Source organism: Mirounga angustirostris, unplaced genomic scaffold (genome assembly GCF_029215605.1).
Source record: "Mirounga angustirostris isolate CCGP_5_RB_7025 unplaced genomic scaffold, mMirAng1.0.hap1 SCAF_14, whole genome shotgun sequence".
NCBI lineage: Eukaryota > Metazoa > Chordata > Mammalia > Carnivora > Phocidae > Mirounga > Mirounga angustirostris.
Window position 1 is genome coordinate 16,932,600 of NW_026991722.1, and position 21,391 is coordinate 16,953,990.

Consider the following 21,391-nt stretch of genomic DNA (forward strand, 5'->3'; position numbering starts at 1 on the left):
TTAGTGTCTGGAAAAAAGGCAACTGATTTCCAATAGCTTCCAATCTACCGTGAGATGAACCCCACACAGCCATCAGGCCCACAATCTTACAGAGGTCCGTTGTAAAGCCCTGAAGTCTTAAACATAAAGGGCTGTTGCTAACATGATCCTACGAGAAACATACAATCTGTTTCCATTACTAGATTCTACTGTCAAACCACATAAAGGTACTTCAAGTTGTCAAAGGTTACCAAGTGAGGGATGCTCTGAACATTTTTTTCCCCTCAATATAGCTGCCACGGAGATGCTCTCCTAATTCCTAAAGTCTTCATCAGCTTAGAGCCCTTCCATGATAGCTTCCAGGGAAAAAAATACAGTCTCCTCTCTAGCGGGCCTGTATGCACAGTAGGGCTTGCAGTCATGAGGACCCACCAGGACAGCTCAGCTACCCCAGTCAGGAAGTCACTGGGCAATCTGAGGATAGAATTCCAGAGCATCCTGAGAACCGAGGCTCTGTGTACCCCCCGTCCTCCCATGCGGAGTGTCTCTCTTTAAAAGGGGGAAAGAAGCACATGCAGTTTCCAGGTTTAGAGACACGTCCAGTATAAAGTGACTGCATCTGGATCGCCCAAATTAGACTGCAAAAGGATTCCCGAGACACTTCTGCTTGTAGCAAGCAGTCTGAGAAATGCGGTCTGGGTGGAGAAACATGGGACTAGCGAGGATGTTTCAGGGATTCATGGAAAAGGAGAAGGACATCTGAGCCCAATGCCTCTGTGTGCACATCCTATCTTTCCTGTTCACTACCGACACTGTGCCTTGGCAAGGAGGGTCCCAGTCGGAGGGCCCCTGGGGCCACTGCAAGATCGTGACCTGGAGAGCCTGCTCAACGACACTGCCATGTAATTTGGGGACTGCAGTTCCCGAGGCTCAATATTCTACTCCATAAGCTTGAGAGCACATTCCAGAGAAAAACTGAGTCACGAAGCAGCTGCCTCAATGGTTATTTCTAAAACATGTTTACCATGCAACGCAAGATTATTTCTAAGAGGACTTTCTGCTAAAACTATGGTAACTATTTTCTCTACATTTTTCCAGATGAAGTCCTGAAGGCCCTTAAATGGTAATTCCAAGACTGTGAGACCATAAGGGTTCTGGATCTACAGGTGGGGCCACAACAAGAGCAGAAATGACAACATGCAGACTTGATCCTTCTGTGAGTACCGAAGACAGATGAATTCGTCTATAGCCTCAAGCTCTCACCTCCCTCCTTCCCTCGCTAAGGCACCTATCCAAAAGAGCTATTTCTAGGCTACTTTTTATCCAGGCACTACAAAAACTTGGACTCTGCTGAACTAAGTCAGAACCCACCATGTAACCTAAGTGGTCAGTTCATATTTTTGGCAAAGTATATGCTATCAATCTTTGACCTACTGTTGCTTATATGATGACCCAAAATGCTTGGGCTAAATGGAATACTGCATGGAATCTGCAGGTTTTCCTCCTCCCCACTGAGTTAAGTTTTGGGAGAGGAAATCAGATATGCACTCAGAAAGCTCTGTTCTGGAAACCATCAGGATAGTATTAAAGTGACAGAATCCCTGGAAAGGGTATTTATGGGGAAACATCATAAACTACAATAACTTGGACGTGCCATGGTTAATCTCAGAATCAAATCTAAAAGCAATTAGGACTTTCCGTACCAGGTTCCTCTCACAGATCCAGTTAATGGGACTAATCAGTTTCTGGAAACTAAGAGTGCAGTAGAGAACACTGATTTTGAATAATAGCCTCATTTTACCTTCTATTGAGAATTGAATTGGCAACCTATAATCTAGCTCCATTTACACGAGATAGTTTTTATTAAAATCTTTTTTTTTATAGATTTCTTTCTAAATGACCATGGAGAACAACGTATGCCAACAACTGCATTTGTGACCCATTACACTGCTCTTACCACTCGCAGCAGGGAAGGAGGCAAGACTCAGCTTCTCCAGGCAGATCATGCACAAGACCCAGCCCAGGAGCTGAAATCAGGTTTCTACTGCTGAGTGAGTGTGTGTGTGTTCACATGTGCGTTCCATAGGACAAGAGGCACGTTAATTAAGAGACAAGTTATCAACTGCTAGTCAGCTGATTTAACTAAATTTCCCAGCTTTTCATCGGAATAGACAATCGTGCCCAACAGCCTATCCTAGTGGCCCCGTTTATTTCATTAAGACGGAGCAATCAATTATGTGTAAACTGTGAAAGTTTCAATCTGCTTTTAAAGACGATAAACAGTTTGGTACTAACACAGATTCTCCAGGATTTGCTCACACCCTGCTAAACCGTTAACTCGGCGTATTTTTAGGTAGATACAGTGAAGTCCAGAAGGACTGTACTCCTTTTTGTCTTAGAGAGGACTCCTGTGTGGCCAGCCGGGAAGTGACCCCAGTGCGTATTGTCTGTTCGTATATGCCAATGTACAGTATTCCTAAACCACCTGCTGTGGTTCCATCGGTGAGAACCAGGGGTTGTTCATTAAAGCTACAAAAACCAAAGCACTACCATGGAAAGAGATGTTCGCCAGGAGGGTTAAGGCAACATGGTGCATAGTGCCCCAAGGGGTGGGGGTGCAGCTGAGCGCTCATCCATGGGGGAGAATTATGTAAGTTGAGGCGCATTCACATCACCGAATAGTAGGTAATTATTAACAGGTCCCAGAGGAAGGACCACAAGCGAAAAATATCGAATTGCTAAGTGATGTGTTTATGAGATCCCAGGTGTGTGTGTGTGCACGTGTGTGCGCGTCCCATGCATGTTTGTGGGAGCACAGGGGATGGAATGAGGGGGTACGTCCCAGAGTAGCTCCAGTAGGAGACAGCACATGTGGGGCTGGCAGGCAGGGGCAGGAGAGGGTGCAAAAGAGGGGAAAAAACCATGGTTAACAGATGGAACTGGAAAACACACTTTCATCAAACCTGCCTCAGTTTCTAATGTAGCCATCAGGTAAGTTGGCTTACTGCAGCTGAAAGATCACCAGGTACATGGGAAGCATTTCAGAATGACTACTACCCAGTCTTTATTTAAACAAAACCAAACTCATATTTTTAATTCACGACTGGGGTGGGGGTGGGGGGGAGGTAAGAACACGGCAGTGGCAGGGGCCACAGGACCTCATTCAGATGGGTCACTCTGTCCTGCCACGTGGCTCTCACCATGGAGCCCAGGGCTCTCATAATTCACTTTACCCTGTCACTGAATATCCTCAGCTATCACAACACTCCAGTGCTAACAACAGATTCCAAGGCTCCGGTGAAATGCAAAAATGGATGGTGGAGAATGCTCATCAGCCCTGAATTCTATTAAAATTCTTTAAGGAAATGATCTTGTCCACCTTGCAGCTCTGCTTCTGGTAGAAGTTACTAGTGCATAGTAGGAAACAGGCTAGTTCAATTAAGAATTTCCTGAATTCTACTGGAGGCTGAGCCTGGCCACCCAACACATGACTTGCACATAAATCACTATAGCTCAGTACCTTATACTGGGCTCATTTTTGCTGATTGTCCATTTGACTTTCCTGTGTGCAATGCTGAGCATTAAAGTCTAACAATATAACTGAATTTTTCCTCTTTAAGTCCACATCCTGCCGAAAATCAGCAATTGCATGTGTAAAGGTATTCTCAAGTAATAAGCAGTTACAATAAACCTAACAATGGTGACACAATAAGGAAAATTCTTCAAAGAGCTACAGCGGCCCAAAGCATCAACTCTTAAGCTAAGCCTGTCTCTAGGGGTCAGGCAAAAACCAGGCAATTAAAGTACACAGTCCTAGTCAAGTTACCCCCAAATAGGAATACTAAAAATTATTTAAAATAATGACTAAGAGTAACAGATACTTGGCTCAGAGAACCCATTTTTTTTCTAGACCTTTTAAACTTCTTAAATATGTCCTCTCCTCTCTCCCCCCAAATTATATGAACACTTGTTCATTCCCGTGAGCAGAGACTCTTATGGCAGAGCAGGGTCACTGGTTCATGCTCATGACACAGAGAATCTAACCCAGTGTGGAAAATCTGGTCCGGGAAATGGACAAGAGAGGGGGGCCATGAGCACGCCCAGGAATCCACATGCGTAACTGCATGCGGTTCCTGTGGCTTCTCTGTTCTCCTCCAAACCAATTATTTTACCCAAGTATTCTAACAAATAAGAAAAGCTGACCAGGAGCACAAACGTCGAAGATAGAAATATGTTCTAGTATATGTGCGGCCGCAGTAAATGTGGCAGGAATATTTTTTTTTTTTTAAGTAGGCTCCACACCCAGTGTGGAGCCCAACACAGGGTTCGAAGTCACGACCCTGATATCAAGACCTGAGCAGAGATCAAGAAGCTGGCTGAACCACCCAAGTGCCCCAGAAATATATTTTAAACAGTCAAATTAAATGCTCTTTATCGAAGTCTGACAGCATTCCTAATAAAACTATATGGGATGAAAAATCGTTGTTTTACCCACTACCTTTGAACAACGTGAGAGTAGTTCACAGTAAGAAACATGTATAGCTCTGTGGCACAAAGAAGTTGATCTTACCCAAAAAGGAAAAAAAAAAAAAAGCTGATCTTATCCAAAAAAGAAAAAAGAAGGGTATAGTTACCATTATGCAAAATGTTAAAACCAACCCACAGTTTTGCCATTAATGTCTGATCAAGGGGATCATTACCGTTGGCTCCTCACCACCTGTGACAGTTGATGACCGCGCTCTCCTAGTTGGGGCACTGGGCTGTTGATGACAATTTACATCAGTAAAATGCACTTAGGGAGACCACCCACTGCTTACTGAATCAGGAATCACTGCAGCCAATAAGGTAGGTGACATGAATCAGAATTCCTGAAATCCACCGTGTCCAAATAAAGCTGAGCAACCACTCACTGATGACCAGAAGAAAAACAGGGACACGATCACCCTCCCACCCAGAGAAGGCTCAGGCTGTAGCTGTGATTCTGGAAAACAATGAACTGCAACCTCAGGAATGTGAGAGGTCTTACTTGAAACAACCACTCTGGTTTTGCCCCTACTGTTAAATAATTAAGCAGATTCTTAAATCTGCCAAACTCGTAATTTGAGTAAAGGCCACCAGTGATCAGTGAGTTGACAGCTTTATAGAGTGCAGGGAAAGAGGGAGGAATCAACAACAGTTTTCAAAGAGAGTGAGCTCTTTGTAGATAAAATTGACATTGATTTTGAAAAGGAGGGAAAGTGCCATTAATTCATCAAGGAAAATCACAGAATCATCAGGTTGAGGATGATCCCCTCCCCAGGCTATCACAGCTGATTAGTCTGGTTTTTGGAGAGGCCTGTACTAAAACCATTCCAGAAAGGATGCTCTTGTCAAGCTTCTGATCAACCAGTGCATTCTACGTGCGCCACAACTCAAATCTACCAGGTTGATTACTCAGCTAACCAGCATACTCATGAATTCATGCTGTCACCATAAAAGACTAAAACACAGGCAACAATATGCTTTGAAGTAAAAATGTACACGATGGGGAAGACACCACGACTGCACAAAAACTGTAAGTACAATCTTTTTTCCTTTAACTTCATACATGATAAAGTATTAGTGCCCCCAAAATGATCAAGGATTTGTACTAATAAAAAAAAAAACTGGTCAAGGTTAAACAAGTTGAACATGTTAAAACCACAAAATATTTTCTCCTCCAAAAGAAGAAACAAATTTACAAAAAACTTGGGCGCCTGGGTGGCTCAGTTGGTTAAGCGACTGCCTTCGGCTCAGGTCATGATCCTGGAGTCCCGGGATCGAGTCCCGCATCGGGCTCCCTGCTCGGCGGGGAGTCTGCTTCTCCCTCTGACCCTCCTCCCTCTCATGCTCTCTGTCTCTCATTCTCTCTCTCTCAAATAAATAAATAAAATCTTTAAAAAAAAAAAAAAAATTTACAAAAAACTTTTAGTGCGTACACCAGACCTCTCCCTAAGGCAGTCCTGGTCTGCCTTCCAATTTGAATATTTGTTCTTATTTTTGTCCTATATTGTCAAACACTCGTCATTCTCCCATATTTGCTGCTAGTTCTGAACATTGTGGGAGGACGGGAACAAATCAGAGCCAATCCTTTAGTTCGTAGAGCTGCCTTTATGGAGAAGGTACAGACGCTTTGTGGGTTGAGAGTTTAGGGCATTAGTGAGGGGAAAAAACCACTCCCTGCAAACCCAGAAGAGTTCTTCCTGTTCAAAGGGATTCAATATGTTCTTAAGATACAGCTCACAGGAGCACAGCGTTAGTGACTAAATGAAGTTTAAAAAAAGGAAAGAATCATTAAAGCATGCTTTTAGTTAAGATGTTTAAGTCAGGTAAGCACATCAGAATTTGGTATGAATTTGGGTGGAAAAGCAAAGCAGTGGAAAGTTTTTAGCATTTCAGAGACTTCGTGGCAATAACTCTTAGTCCTGGAAATCCACTCTCCTTGGGCAATTAATTTGCTAGGAAATGCTAAGGTCTCATTTAGACAGAGAATAGGTTTGCACAGGAAAAACTCTTCGTCTGCAGCCCAGATGATTTCAAACACAAGCCGCAAGAGCCACCCGATGGCTGGCGAGGGGGTGAGGGTTACCGGTGGCAGATGAGCCTGCTCCGCGACCGTGTCCGTGACGCTGCAGGACCGCAACCTCGAGGACGGCTCTCTCTGCTGAAAGGACATGAAGCATCATGAACACACAGGCACGGGAGCTGGGCTCGTGGCTTTCAAAAATGTCACTCAAGCCTAACTGAGTGCTCTTTGGTCTTAGAAGGTAATTAACTGAGACACCAGCTTCTCTGAGCCGTGACGGTAGTCCTTCAAGTAGCCGAGTCATCTTGCATTTTCAAGCGTTTCAGGCCCACTGGGATTCTGATTGGTCCTTAGTGAGAAGGAACAGCAAAAAGAGGAGGAAGAGGCCAAAACAAGAAAGGGGACTCCAGAGGCCAGTGTAACGCTCTAGTGCTGCTCTAGAAATGGAAACAGGAAGCTAGCAGTCTTGTATTCTGCTTTGGGGTGCACCCGTCGGGTAAGTTCCAGTGGGATGTGAGCAGAGGGAAAAATACTGATATATGGTTATTAGACATTTATTGCACGTTACTACTGACAAAGGGTCAGCTGGAGTCTAAGTCCAGAGAACTCAAATACGGTCTTGCGCTACCCGGAAGGGTCAGGTGTTTATCATTTTAGCTTCTGAATGGAGTTGAAGTCGTACAGAACAGGAATAAGGGAAATTAGCAAAGTTAACCTAAAACATCGAGTGTGTGATGTATAACGTTCCTCTGACTTGTTTGTATTAATCTACATTGTTAGGAAAAAAGCCTCACAGATCCATCAGAGAACAGCAGTAGGCCCCCCACACAAAGGCCAAGTGTCTAATCAGCAACTGGTTCATCCATGGGATAAGTATGTACATGGCACTCACTCATTTTTAATACTTTGCAATGAGAAGTAAAGCGGAGGGGGGGGGGGGGCGCCTGGGTGGCTCAGTCGTTAAGCGTCTGCCTTCGGCTCAGGTCATGATCCCAGGGTCCTGGGATCGAGCCCCGCATCGGGCGCCCTGCTCTGCGGGAAGCCTGCTTCTCCCTCTCCCATTCCCCTGCTTGTATTCCCTCTCTCGCTGTGTCTCTCTCTGTCAAATAAATAAATAAAATCTTTAAAAAAAAAAAAAAAAGATGTAAAGCGGGGTAAGATCAAAGAAAGACTCTGTGACAGTGATGGGGGCCTGTTCGTGTCCTTCCACAACGGTTAGCATGAAGGATTCCTTCTTTATTAAAAGGTCATGCTATTGCCCTTGAATACAGAGTGACCCTGAGAAGCAAAACTGAAGAAGAGTCCCATATTCTTCTTTTTCCAAGACATTCTTAATAGTTAAATCAGACTCAACACAATCTTAAAATAATACTGACTCCTGCACTTGCATCTTAAAGGTATTTTATGATAATTAAATGCAGGCGGGTCCCCATATGAATAACTGGAGATGCTAACTTAATACTAATGCTGAAGAAAATTATGATTTTTTTACTTGGTAGACTAGAGGTGGACACCTGCTGTTCTTGAACTACTTACTACTTTTTATAGGTTTTAAATATATGGCTTCATTGCTTATGTCATTTCCATAGCAACAGTCTCACCAATTCAAATATTCCACATATAATTTTTCCCCTGCCCTTTGGTATTAAATTTTTTATCTCAGTGGTATTTCTCTTTCTGAAAAGCATTTATAGAATTTTAATATAAACCCACATTAACTGAGTAATCACATCTACTCATACAATATAGGCCAATGGTGCCTTAAAATAAACACACTGTAACTGAAGTAACAATTTTGTGAACACTCACTTTTACACTTGATGTGGTCCTCCCATCCACTTAGATTTGATATGGTTGTAATAATGACTATTTTTCTAGGATGCCATTTTCAGGGGAATGACTACTATCATTTACTGTAACATATCTTTAAGTTCAATTTCTTGAGTAACATCCAGACTGCATTTGTTCTCAACTTACACACAAGCAGGTATTTTTCTTTTTTCTTTTTTTTTTAAAGATTTTATTTATTTATTTGAGAGAGAGAATGAGAGACAGAGAGCACGAGAGGGAAGAGGGTCAGAGGGAGAAGCAGACCCCCTGCTGAGCAGGGAGCCCGATGTGGGACTCGATCCCGGGACTCCAGGATCATGACCTGAGCCAAAGGCAGTCGCTTAACCAACTGAGCCACCCAGGCGCCCAAGCAGGTATTTTTCTATGGACTTTCCTGCATGGTTTTGTGTTGTCAAACATGGAGGTCTTCATACTGGTTTTGCTGCTTCTCACTGGGGCTTAGCCCCATCCGAAGTTTCTAGAAAGAGGTTCCCTGATGTTGAGAACCCAAGTTCAAATGTTACCCTGAGGTCCATGCCACAACTTCATAACCTTTCTTAAGGATTTGTTCTCTGGGACTTAGAGGAGGTCTTCTGTCTCCCATTCTAACTTTGTCTCGGATGAGTCCCTTCAACATCATGCCTTCATCTGTGACATGAGAATGATACAGGGTGCAGCAGAGTGCAAATTAAGAGGACTCATTAAGAGGCCCAATGTCTCTTAGGTCCCAGTGTGAAACACCACCTTTGTGATGGAGGTACTATTTATGAGCCTGTGGCTGGGAAAAGAAATTCAGGGTTAAAGCTGGTAATAATAGAAGTCATGGACTCTTCTTTTCTTGAATTCTTTACAAATCAAGATTTCTCACCTGCTTGGACTAATTTTGGTATTGTCCTCTTAGGAAAGGAAGAACTTTGGGAAATGTCAGAGTTCTCTGGGAGCTGGAAGAATCTTGGTCATTATTTGCACCCAAGAGTCTCTTAAAGCAGTAAGAAATGGTAAAATATTTGCCCAACTTCGCATTCAAACGGGACTATTACTTACAATCAAAGAACCAAACTGCTCCCCATTGGAGTCTGGAGTGATCTGAAGCCTTCTGCTCAGTTCCTCAGACAGCTCCTGAGGGCTGGTCCGAGACATTGGGGAGGATGGTGGTGGGGGCAGTGATAGATTGAGGGAGTCTCCAGTGACGTTCGCTTCTTCAGAAATGGTCTCCCAAGGCTATCAAGGAAGGAGAGACGCTGGGGTAAATGGCAGGAACAAGGGATCCTCTCGTCACCTTGCCATCGATGATAACCATTATAATAACTATAATTACCATTTACCGAGCACTTAGGAGGCACACAATCTTCTCCATAACCACAAGGAAGATGTGACTACTACCCTGATGGACAGATGAGGAAAACGAGGCACAGAGACTAACTTGCCAAAGAGGACAGAGCTGGGAAGTGGCAGGACCAGGAACTGATCCAAGGAAGCCTGGCTCTAGGAGCTGCACTCTTCACCATTTTATAACACCACCTCTCTGGGCAGTGACTCACTTCTAGCACAAGTGACGACATATATGGGTTAAAAATGTTCTCAGGAATGCATTCACGAATTTCATGGATTTTCTTTTTACTCTAACTGCTGACGAGTCACAATGAAAACAGCAGAGATGCTATAAGCTGTAATTAAATAGAGCTTTTAAGTTTCAGTGAATTTATTATCATTAATTTTGCTTTTCCAGTTTTGAGCCCTGTAACATTTTGTGAATGATCATCTTCATAACACACGGTCTGAAAAGAATGGATTTCTAGTAAGGAAACAGAGTTGTTAAGGGTGCGTGGAAGTTGCGGTCATTGCTCATTTGTTGCTCAATTCATAATTTTTCCTCCAGCAATTTACCATAAACATTTACGGGGAAAAATAATAAACCTTCCTAAATTCACCCAGATTTCTCTTTTCTTGGGAATAAATCTCATGATTGTCAACACCACTCAGTAAAAGCACGTGTGGCACCCATACAAGTTACAGGGCTCATTCAACTGCTGGAATAGGACAACCACCTTGCCATTCAGTAAGATACGGTCAGACTCTGGGGAAAAGTAAATTATAAAGTGAAAATATCTTAAGATTTCCACTACTAGAAACAATGTCATTCCCTTTTGTAATGGACAAACACACGTATTCATCAAACATGACTTTTACAAGCATTTCCTAAATGAAAGAACATCCCAACGGTCCTCAATGAGCTGGAAGACCACGATCGGTCATTATTAGACAGCATTTCCCCGGAGAAAAGAGGAGGACATGGAATCCAGCTGGGGGGCACGGAGAGGGAGAGGCCGCGGGGGGCTGGCTTACCTCTGGGCCGTCCCCGCCCTCGCTGGGCTCGGGCTCCAGGTCCTCACTGATGTGCCTGCGTGAGCGGAAGCGCCGGTGTGCCGCCTCCTGGTTGATCTGCCTGATGTTGCTGTCCGACTCGGAGGACACATCCCTGGGGGCGCGGGGCGGGCGCAAGGGAGACAGGAGAGCCGGCATCGATCCCTGGCACTCTGGCCACAGTCCAGCGCTTACCAAGGGCCTTACCCCCACTGACATGTCAGGGTTGTCCTGTTCAACATGGACAACTAGCTGGCTGTGAAGTGGGAGAATTCTCTCCACAGAGCTTGGCTAAAGTACAGTTGAAGGTTCATATCAATCCAATAGATACAGTGTTTAAATGCATCGTGATGATGTCTTTTGAGTATCTTTCAGGCATATACTGCAAAAGGTACTTTAGTATTTAAGAAATCACAGCCCTGGGGCATCTGGGTGGCTCAGTCGGTTAAGCATCTGCCTTCCTTCAGCTCAGGTCATGATCCCGGGGTCCTGGGATCGAGTCCCACATCGGGCTCCCTGCTCAGCGGGGAGTCTGCTTCTCTCTCTCCCTCTGGCCTTACCCACTGCTCATTCTCTCTCTCTAATAAATAAAATCTTAAAAAAAAAAAAAGAGAGAGAAAAAGAAATCACAGCCCTCCATCCGTTTACTCTAGTGATAAAGCAGGTTTCTCAAAGGACGGGTGACAGGTCTCAGACTTGGGGCCAGTCAGTCGTGACACTTCGAGGAGACTAGTAATGACAAGACAGCAACTTCTGGCCAAAGAGCAGAAATAGTAGAAACTCAAAGCTGGGATCTGGAGAAAAGTGCTCCTGATCCAACATGAATTTTTTTGGTTGCTGTGGATCTCATTTTGACAGAATCTCTGAATCATGACACTGTATTTCTCCCTATTAAACCACTTATTTTTTTTAAAAAGATTTTATTTATTTATTTGACAGAGACAGAGATAGCGAGAGCAGGAACACAAGCAGTGGGAGTGGGAGAGGGAGAAGCAGGCTTCCCGCCAAGCAGGGAGCCCGATGTGGGGCTCGATCCCAGGAGCCCGGGATCATGACCTGAGCCGAAGGCAGACGCTTAACGACTGAGCCACCCAGGCGCCCCTCTATTAAACCACTTTTAAAAATTCACACAAACATCAGGTGGTAAGTTTCCAAATCAAGGGGGATTTGAAGAACACTGTAACTTCATGCTCATTTTTTTTTGTCCTATAACTCTCTTAATTCAGGATCTGAAAGCATCAATTCAATCATGAAAAACTTTTGCAGTAAATTACAAGCAATCATCCTTTAGGAGAAATACTACTTGCTGGCTTTTAGAGTAGAAGTTTAAACATCAAAATGTTTTTTGGGGAAAACTCAAGACTCTCTCAATAAGACACCCTATTCAGTTAACAAAAATGATATTGCAAGTTAACCTTTCAAAATATTTGAAAACATTATTTCAGACTAATTGGACTGGAGTATTAATCAAGGCCCTCCTTATAGATTCTTCCTACAACACAGGTTTTAAAATATTCGAATATACTCTTTAACTTATACTACATCCCAATAAAAAGCCTGTTGGGCCCCTGTAACAGTGAATAGTTTGAGACTAATACCACTGCATGCAAATAAATAGGTGAATCTTGGGGCGCCTGGGTAGCTCAGTTGGTTAAGTGTCTGCCTTTGGCTCAGGTCATGATCCCAGGGTCCTGGAATGGAGCCCTGAGTTGGGCTCCCTGCTCTCCGGGGAGCCTGCTTCTCCTTCTCCCCCACTTGTGCTAACTCTCTGTCTCTCAAATAAATAAAATCTTATAAATAAATAAATAGATAAATAAACAGGTGACTCTTCAATGCCTGTTTCTGAGATAGTTTAAGTATTTCCAACAAACATCTTTACATTATTAACTTCTGGTAAACATGGTAATATGAACATGGAGTGACCGTGTGCATGCGATGTACCAGGTCCTTATACATACTGCACTGTTATAGAGACTTCTGAGAGGTTGGGAAGAAATGAGGTTTTAATATCACTACGCTTGCATTTTTTATCTCTTATAAGTATATGAAATTCCATTGCTTTGGAAGGGCTTACTTTTAAAAAGGGGACATTTAAAATCAATTATGCAAATCTTTCTTATCCCACAGGCTCACATAATTAGTAATCGATGTGAACCAGAAACAACTAAATAGCATAAAGATACCTCTGATTTTGAAATTCTAATCCCAGGCTTTTACCATCTTTAGTGATAAAGTGAAAATGTTCACACAAAGGAGGTCTTTTGCATGTCATTAAGCAATTGAATGAGAGGGGTTTTGAAAGTGGAAATTTAAAGAGTCACTAATGGGACGATGAATGTTTAAAAATATTTCTGAGCTTACAGATTAAAACAGAAAATGATTTTATTGGGGGCAAGCAAATATTTTAGGAAACGGTTATTTCAATTTTCTTCAGTCGTTAATTTCATATATATATTCTTCACTTGACTTTCATGGGAAATATACAAGTGGATAAAGGCACGATAAACCATCAGTTTATCAAGTTCAGGGCCAATTAAGATCAGTGTGAGATCACTCACATTCACATACGTCAGCTACTGCCATGATGAGCAGAGTTACTGAGATAGGATTACATTGTTGCTATGACAGAAGATGTACAAAGTATTTTAGAAAGAGAGGTAATGGAATTAAGTAAGTCTCAGAAGTTCATCTTCATTTATAACCTTAATTTCATTCCTTCACCATGTTTTTAAAATTGTATTTTTTAAAGATTTTTATTTTGAGAGAGATAGGAAACACGGGTGGGAGGCGCAGAGGGAGAGAGAATCTCAAGCACATTCTGTGCCGAGTGTGGAGCCGACCTAAGGCTCGATCCCAAGGACCCCGAGATCACAACCCAAGCTGAAACCAAGAGTCAGGTGTTCAAGCAACTGTGCCACCCAGGTGCCCCTAAAATTGTGTTTTTTACAGTAAAAAGCTTACAGCTGACATTTAAAATAGGGTCAAGGAGAATTCTAAAATTCAGGGTATTTTATTTTATTTTATTATTATTATTTTTTTAAGATTTTATTTATTTATTTGAGAGAGAGAATGAGAGAGAGAGCACATGAGACGGTCAGAGGGAGAAGCAGACTCCCCGCCGAGCAGGGAGCCCGATGCGGGACTCGATCCCGGGACTCCAGGATCGTGACCTGAGCCGAAGGCAGTCGCTTAACCGACTGAGCCACCCAGGCGCCCCTAAAATTCAGAGTATTTTAAAAGCCACCCTCAGACTTGAGAGAGCTGGGAGTAGCACTGTGCATCAGCCTTCCATTCTGGAATTCTATATCCAGGCCTAGACAGTTCACTAAACCGTGCGCCTGTGATGACTTTCAGAAGTGATTCATTTGTACTCATTCGTTCAGCTAGGAGGCATTTTGCTGAGCTCCTGCTCTGGGCGAGGCGCTTCAGGGGCAGATCTGTGACTAAGAAAACACAGTCCTGGCTCCAACAGGCAAGTGGAGCGTTGGGGAGCACCAGCCTTCCAGTGAGACCTGAACAGAAGTACAGCTCCTCCAGAGGAAGGCAGAGGAGGCTGACCTCTAAAGGCAGCCAGAAGGAAGGGGACCTTCTAGTTTTGTTCCGGTTTTGGGGCAGGGATGGGGGCGGCGCATTACTGCATCCACAGGGCCGAGGAGAGTAATCAGAAAGCAGCTGTGTATGGTCCAGCCACTCGACACACTGGGGGTTTATCACTGTGGGTGGGGAACTGGCAAGAGACAGGGTGGAGAAGGAGCCTGACGAACAGCCGGAGGCAATGAGCTGCCATGGAGATTTTTCAGGGGGTTGAAGTCTGGAGCACAGGCCTAGTGAACTGGAGACAGGGGTCACTACGACAGTCTTAATTCTTTGCTTTAGCACATGGTTATCACTGTCTCATTTCCTCAGATAGAGTGAGCCTTCAATAAAGATACTTCTTGGGGCGCCTGGGTGGCTCAGCTGGTTAAGCATCTGCCTTGGGCTCAGATCATGACCCCAGGGTTCTGGGATTGAGCCCCACGTCGGGCTCCCTGCACAGCAGGGAGCCTGCGTCTCCCTCTCCTTCTGCTCTTCCCTGCCCTGCTCATGCTCTCTCTCCTAAATAAATAAAACATCTTAAAAAAAAAAATAGACACTTTTTAACATCAATTTCCCCTCAAAGAGTGCAGCAGTGTTCTGCAAACACTGAATTATGAAAGTAATTATTTTTTAATTAGAACAATACTTTAAAACACTTCTGGAAGGCTTGAGGGCTTCTGGCCAAACCAAGTAAAGTTAAGGAGAAAGCATCTCAAATTCTCAAAACAGTTCAGACGGGATGAAGAGGTTACTGTGGAAACTAACTCTTTGTATCTAACTTTTCTCTCGTTTTCTAGAAGCCAGGCCTGTTGGAGAGGAGGCACTCCCTGGGCCCCACCTGAGCTATGCTGATGTCCTTCCTGGTTCACCCTCTTTGGCAGAGCTGCCTCACGGATGGGGACAGTCATGCCACTGACCACTCCCTAAACTACATGTGAACCTGAACTTGGATTAAGAGCTGCATTTTTCCCATGTTGCTCTGGACAACTGATGAGCCAGCACGGTGGAAATGATCTCTTTTGTTTTGGTTTAGTTCTTTGGGCAGTGCCACCAAGGTGGTATGTTTCCAAAAACATATGAAGTCTTTTCTCAGGAATTTCCTCATTAGAGTTTCACAACTCTGGGAGATAGAGAAAGCAAGGATTTCCACTTCATAGACTTCAGTCTGCAAGATTATAATGAAGGCGAGTATTTTTTCCCTGTACATATGGCCATTAGTATTTCTTTGTGAGTTGCTAGCGGTCACTTTTCTACAGAGGTCACAGGACACTCTGGTCCCCACAGAGTGCTAGGTGTCCAGTGATGTTTAGTGAAGGAAGATAATGGTGCCTTACTCAGGGTATGGCTACCAAGATTCTGGATTCAAGATTCCCGATCATTACATGTAACCAAGCTGAAGTTGGGAGGTGCGGTGTCCACTTTTTTTTAAACTACAAATAGCTAGAGTAGTCAAATGGCTTAAAATAGTTTCACAATAGCTATGGTCATTAATCAAAGGGGAATAGTAAAAAATAAAATAAAAATAAAAGAATTAACTAAACCATTTCCATGGGAAAGAAGAGCTCATTATCATCTGGATGTTTGGGTATTTACACTGCCCTGTGACTAATGAGCTGGGTCTAAAGCTGACCAAGCACAGCTGATATTCACAGGAACCCACTTGGGGGCTTAGGAAGGATTGGATTCACTGGTGTAGATTCGGCAAGCTTTCTCTCTAACTCAAACAAAACCTGGACGACCACTTCTTGGCTACCTTCTCCATCCACGGTCATAAGCAGACTCTCTCTGGAACATCTAAAGAGGCTTACTGACAATACCATCCATCACACTGCTAATACCACCTGTTTAAAAACCATCATTAGTGAATTTCTTTCAGAGTCTGGGTTAAAGAGAAAAATGATCTCACTTAATATACTTGCTTTTATTACATATTAAAATTATATAACTCATTGATAATTACCCTCCTTGTCTTGGCTGCTAGGGAGCTCAAATTTTCAAAGATAATTTCTTCCTTTTCCTTCCTTTAGTATTTTGTTTTGCCATTTATCGTATGCTAATAGTTTTAGGTCTTGCTGCATACCATGATGTAAAAGCAAGTTGCTTCAAATCCTTTTTAACATAGCTGAGGTTTAACTAGTGTTTATTTTCTACCATCAAATACAAAACTGCTGTGTGAACAAAACAGTAATCAATTCACTGCATCCCTGAGGCTGGTGATGGATGAGAATAAACAGTAATGACTAATTCTGAGTTTGCAACCCTCCCATGGGTGTCTAGTGAGATCAAGTGGGTGATTAATAAATTTCCCCAAAAGGAAAAAATAAGTTGTGTTCCCAAATCAAATAATTAAAGGGAATAAAAATCCAAAAACTTCAGAGAAAACTGCACAGCCTCTCTCCACCTGCTGTTTTTCATTCTGGGTTAGTCAGGAGAGGAAGAGGAGTACGAGGGAAGTGATAGCATTACCGTCCTTAAGATAAATCTGGGAAAAATAACCTGTATTTCATGAGCCTGTATACAAAGGCACACAAAATGAATTAGCCTATACTTAAGACAGGCGAACATGAAAGAAAACCAAGAGCTGCTTCTTTAGCACACGTGAATTCTGACGGGCTCCCGAGCTCTTTAACTAAATGAAAAGGAACACAAGACTACCCGCTTTTTCTGATGCAGGACTAATTTCCCTACTTGCCCCAAGGGGCCACCAAACCCCACCACACCCCAGCCGCGGAGTGCAGACGCATTCCTGTCCACGGGTACTCACATCAGGCTCGGTCGGTGCCACTGAGTGGTCCGGTTGTTGTGGTTCACATAATAGGTACGACCGAGATTGTCCACCTTCTCTTCCCAGCCGGGGGGCAGTGGAGGGGGAGGGAGCTCCTCCTGGTGCTGAGAGGCCGAGTCATTCGAGTCCACGACCTCCCAGCCATGCTGTGGAAGAAAAGCAAATGAAGATCGTTGAGGGGGGCCCTTTGGACGTGAGGAAAAACAATCCTGGTATACTCTGGGTCCTTCTTCCTTGCTCCTTGGCACTGTGGCTCTTTCAGTGGCTTCATGCGCCACGTGTGAAGAAATTCCCAAAAAGGGCAAAAAAAAAAAAAATTAATTCTAGAAGAGTCTTAAAAAAAAAAAATTCTGGGGCGCCTGGGTGGCTCAGTTGGTTAAGCGACTGCTTTCGGCTCAGGTCATGATCCTGGAGTCCCTGGATCGAGTCCCGCATCGGGCGCCCTGCTGGGCAGGGAGCCTGCTTCTCCCTCTGACCCTCCCCCCTCTCATGTGCTCTCTCTCTCTCTCATTCTCTCTGTCTCAAATAAATAAATAAAATCTTTAAAAAAAAAAAAAAATTCTGAGCAATGACCAATTAATTGTGCAGCCTTTGAACGTGACCACACCGGACACAGCAACACAGCTTTGGATATACGTAGAGTGTGTTAAGTCACGTTACGCTCTGTCCGCACACAGATTTGTTATTTTGACCTGAAGGCCGTCAGGGCGGTGCAAAGCCACGCCAGGGACATGGGTCACGTTACCACTGTGGTCTTTCCGACACCTCCACGAGGTGGGAGGGAGCCGGGGCGATGAGCCACACCACACGTGTGTTCTTACAGAGATCCTGCCCTGAGGGGCCGAGAGGCCCAGGCTCCATCACTCCCCAGGGAGGAGGACCCTTGGGGGGCGGGGGGCGAGATCTGGAAGCCCGTCAGGCTCCCACTCTGCATCGAGTCCAGTCATGAGAGCAGGATCCAGAAGCTGCTTTCGGCTTAGGCCTTCCCCACTTGCTGCCACCCCATTAACAGGCCTCACGGTACCAGAGTTACAAATTTTTGCAACACATATTTTAGGCATTAAGTATTCCTTCCTAACATCCCCTAGTAAAGTCACTGGAAAATCAAAGTAATTCACTGGTTAGTGCAGCTGGAAAGCTATAAGAGTGTAAAAAATTCCTTGGGTTTGAGATAAATATCTGCCGATGTGCTTATGAAATCTTAACATTCGTACATGCCTACCCCCCGCTTCGCTCCTCCCCACAGGGAGAAAGCGCACAAGTGAAACGCTGCCTGGAAATGCGACCACTTGGCATGGGGGGGGCTCCGAAGACGTGCCCCTAACACATAATTCACGTAGCACGTATATGCCACAGCTGCAAACAGATGTGCAAATAAGCACCAGAGGGGCCCCGTATAATGCACATTTCCAGAACAGCGGGACAATTTGTCTAACACAACAGCACTGTCTGGAGCACGAGCAGGGAAGGTACAGTGGGACCCGTGATGTAGGAATGGGACTAAGGAGTTGTAAGGGGCAGCTTATGCCAGGACGGAAGAAAAAGTTCCTCTGGACAGCTAGTTCCAAAATGGATTTTCTAGAGGAGAGCTTTCCTAATGCATCACCTGTGGGCCAAACACATAAGAACCTTGGAAAAGCTTTTCTAAATCATTTCCTCCACTTTGAAGCAATTCCAAACACCACGATGAAATTTACAATGAGCTGAAAGTCCAAAGAAATAAGAGGATAAGGGGCGCCTGGGAAGCTCAGTCGGTTAGGCGTCTGCCTTCGGCTCAGGTCATGATCCCAGGGTCCCAGGATCGAGCCCCGCTTCGGACTCCCTGCTCGGCAGGAAGCCTACTTCTCCCTCTCCCACCCCCCCTGCTTGTGTTCCTGCTCTTGCTCTCTCTCTGTCAAATAAATAAATAAATAAAATCTTAAAAAAAAAAAAGAAAGAAAGAGGAGGATGAAATATGGTGAGAATTTCACATAGGGGTGGTGCTGTTCATGAAATGCGGGTACAGCATTTTATAAATAAAGAGGAGTCTCTTCAATTATCAGTGCTGTAACATAAAATGAAAAGTTTATCTTTTTTTTTTTTTTTTAACCAAAGCCAAACACATCAGTAGGATTCAAAGACCCAGGTAAGTTTTTTCATAGTTAATTTATTTCCTTCAATTATGAAGTCTTAAATGAAATATTAGTATGATCTTGGGCAAAGAAACCAGATCAAGGCCTGCAGCTCTGCAACTTACCTCCATGTCTTCCCTCTGCTCACTGTTTTCTTCATCTTGACCTCCATTTTTTGGCATATAGGCCATTTTCAATCGCAAAAATCCCTTAACTCGAGATTTATGACTGTGTGATGGAAGAAAATTGGTTATAAAGGATATGACTTGGTTACATCATTCATATTTATGATGACTTAAAAAAAAAAAAAAAGAGGCAAAAGGCAAAGAACCTGAAATTTTCCTCAGAGAAAACCAATGACCGAAACATGAAGGACACATGTACCCCAAAGCCTCACCTTCTTGGTCTAAGGAGAAAATCCTTAAATGTGTAGGGTCGCTCCATGGTCGGATCTTCTGTCTATAGGAAGAAAAAGTAAGTTTCAAACTCCTGATACTGTTGTATTTTAGATACACCAAACTGGGTTGCAGAGAACACACACTGGTGTTTTAGAACGTGGGAAGGTAAAAACGGGGTTGGTTTCTCAACCAGTATTTGACAATTATTTTATAGGTCAACAAAACTTTACCCAAGATCCACTAGATGTCACTATCAACACCCATTTTTAGGAGCCAACCCCAGCGTTAGACAAATGACAAAATTACAGTCGTCATTGCCAAGTCTAATTTCTAACTACAGGGTGCAGGCCTCAACCTCACTGCTGATTAATTTTGGAGAACCAGTGGTCACTGGTGCCTTCTTGTCCCTGTGATCCAAGAAACCTAAAAATGGAGTTAACAGGAAAATATGCCCGTGAAGGCAGTTTTGCTTTATTTTTAACATTAAAGTATCATATCATCAGCCTAAGATAACTGAAAGACTATCCCCTCCCACAGAGACCGTTCTAGGTAGCGCCATTAATCAGCCTCTTGCTGGTGCTTATTTCATGAAGCTGTGAAATGTAATTGTGATTTTTTTTTTTTTTTTTAAGAAATCAGTACTCACTGTGCAAAATTCATTGGTCAAAGCAAGAAGGAAGTTGGAAAAATAATTACTATTTCATTAATTTTTAAATACTACGTAGGTAGGGCGCCTGGGTGGCTCAGTTGGTTAAGCGACTGCCTTCGGCTCAGGTCATGATCCTGGAGTCCCAGGATCGAGTCCTGAATCGGGCTCCTTGCTCGGCAGGGAGTCTGCTTCTCCCTCTGACCCTCCCCCCTCTCATGTGCTCTCTCTCATTCTCTCTCTCCGAAATAAATAAAATCTTTAAAAAATAAAAAAATTTAAAATAAATAAATACTACGTATGTAGAAAAACCTCAAATGACTAGGCTCTTTAATTAAAATAATGTAAAGTACTTTTGTAGCAAGAGAGACAAACCACGGTATTATGATTTATTGATTTATTGTACCAGAGGGGTGTGTGTGTATGCATTTATATTTGAAATGTTACGTATTTTATGTCATTCCCTACATTAAACTCCAATGGCTTCCTACTCTGCTTATACGAAACTGAAAATTCTTTCCTGTATGTCCTATAAGGTTAAACATACCTATAACGTCACTGTGAAGCAGTCTTTCCCTTCACCCCTTGCTCCAACCGTCCCGGCCTCATCTCTCCTGGTGCACATCCATCCAATCCTGCCCTAGCAGGTCCTTCTGCCAGGCAGCTCTGGCTCCAAATGGCCTCAGCTGGCTCCACTTTACAACCCGGGTGTGAGATCCCAGGTCATATCCTCAGACACTGCATCCTAACTGCCACCATTTGCTTCCCCTTGCCACCCTCTAATCAGAGCATCCTGGTTGATCTGCTTCCCTTTCACTATCTGAAATGATCTTGTTCATTTACTTATTTACGAATTTGTCATCTATCACTTTTAGAATTAAGCTAATGGGATTGGAGACTTGGATTTGCTCACCATTAAAATCCGTGGTGCCCAAACCATTGCCTGGCACAATGTGGGCACTCGTTCAAGCAGCTGATTAACTCGTCTGATCTACAGTAAAGTACTGAGGCCATGAAAATTCACTATCGCTGAAGGAAGTCAATTACATTCTCTGGGCAGTCCTCTTTAAGGCAATCAAGTTAGACATTTTGGAAACATTTTCTGAAAAAAGAGGTTTCCAAACACATAACACTTATTATGGAAAATTTATTAATCAA

General features: G+C 43.6%; 1 protein-coding gene across 10 annotated transcripts in view; it reads right to left on the bottom strand.

Moving 5' to 3' along the window:
* NEDD4L (NEDD4 like E3 ubiquitin protein ligase) overlaps nucleotides 1–21,391 on the bottom strand; it is a 335,626-nt gene that overhangs the window by 49,597 nt on the left and 264,638 nt on the right. For 8 of the 10 annotated variants that reach the window (XM_064578837.1, XM_064578835.1, XM_045886634.3 and 5 more), the window contains 6 exons: nucleotides 19,587–19,648; nucleotides 19,315–19,417; nucleotides 17,058–17,224; nucleotides 10,700–10,832; nucleotides 9,398–9,574; nucleotides 6,587–6,661 (listed from right to left, as the gene is read on the bottom strand). In XM_064578837.1, coding sequence (XP_064434907.1) covers nucleotides 6,587–6,661; nucleotides 9,398–9,574; nucleotides 10,700–10,832; nucleotides 17,058–17,224; nucleotides 19,315–19,417; nucleotides 19,587–19,648 — 717 coding nt within the window. The remainder of the gene's footprint in view (nucleotides 1–6,586; nucleotides 6,662–9,397; nucleotides 9,575–10,699; nucleotides 10,833–17,057; nucleotides 17,225–19,314; nucleotides 19,418–19,586; nucleotides 19,649–21,391) is intronic. The other 2 variants (XM_064578833.1, XM_064578834.1) reach the window with 2 other exon arrangements.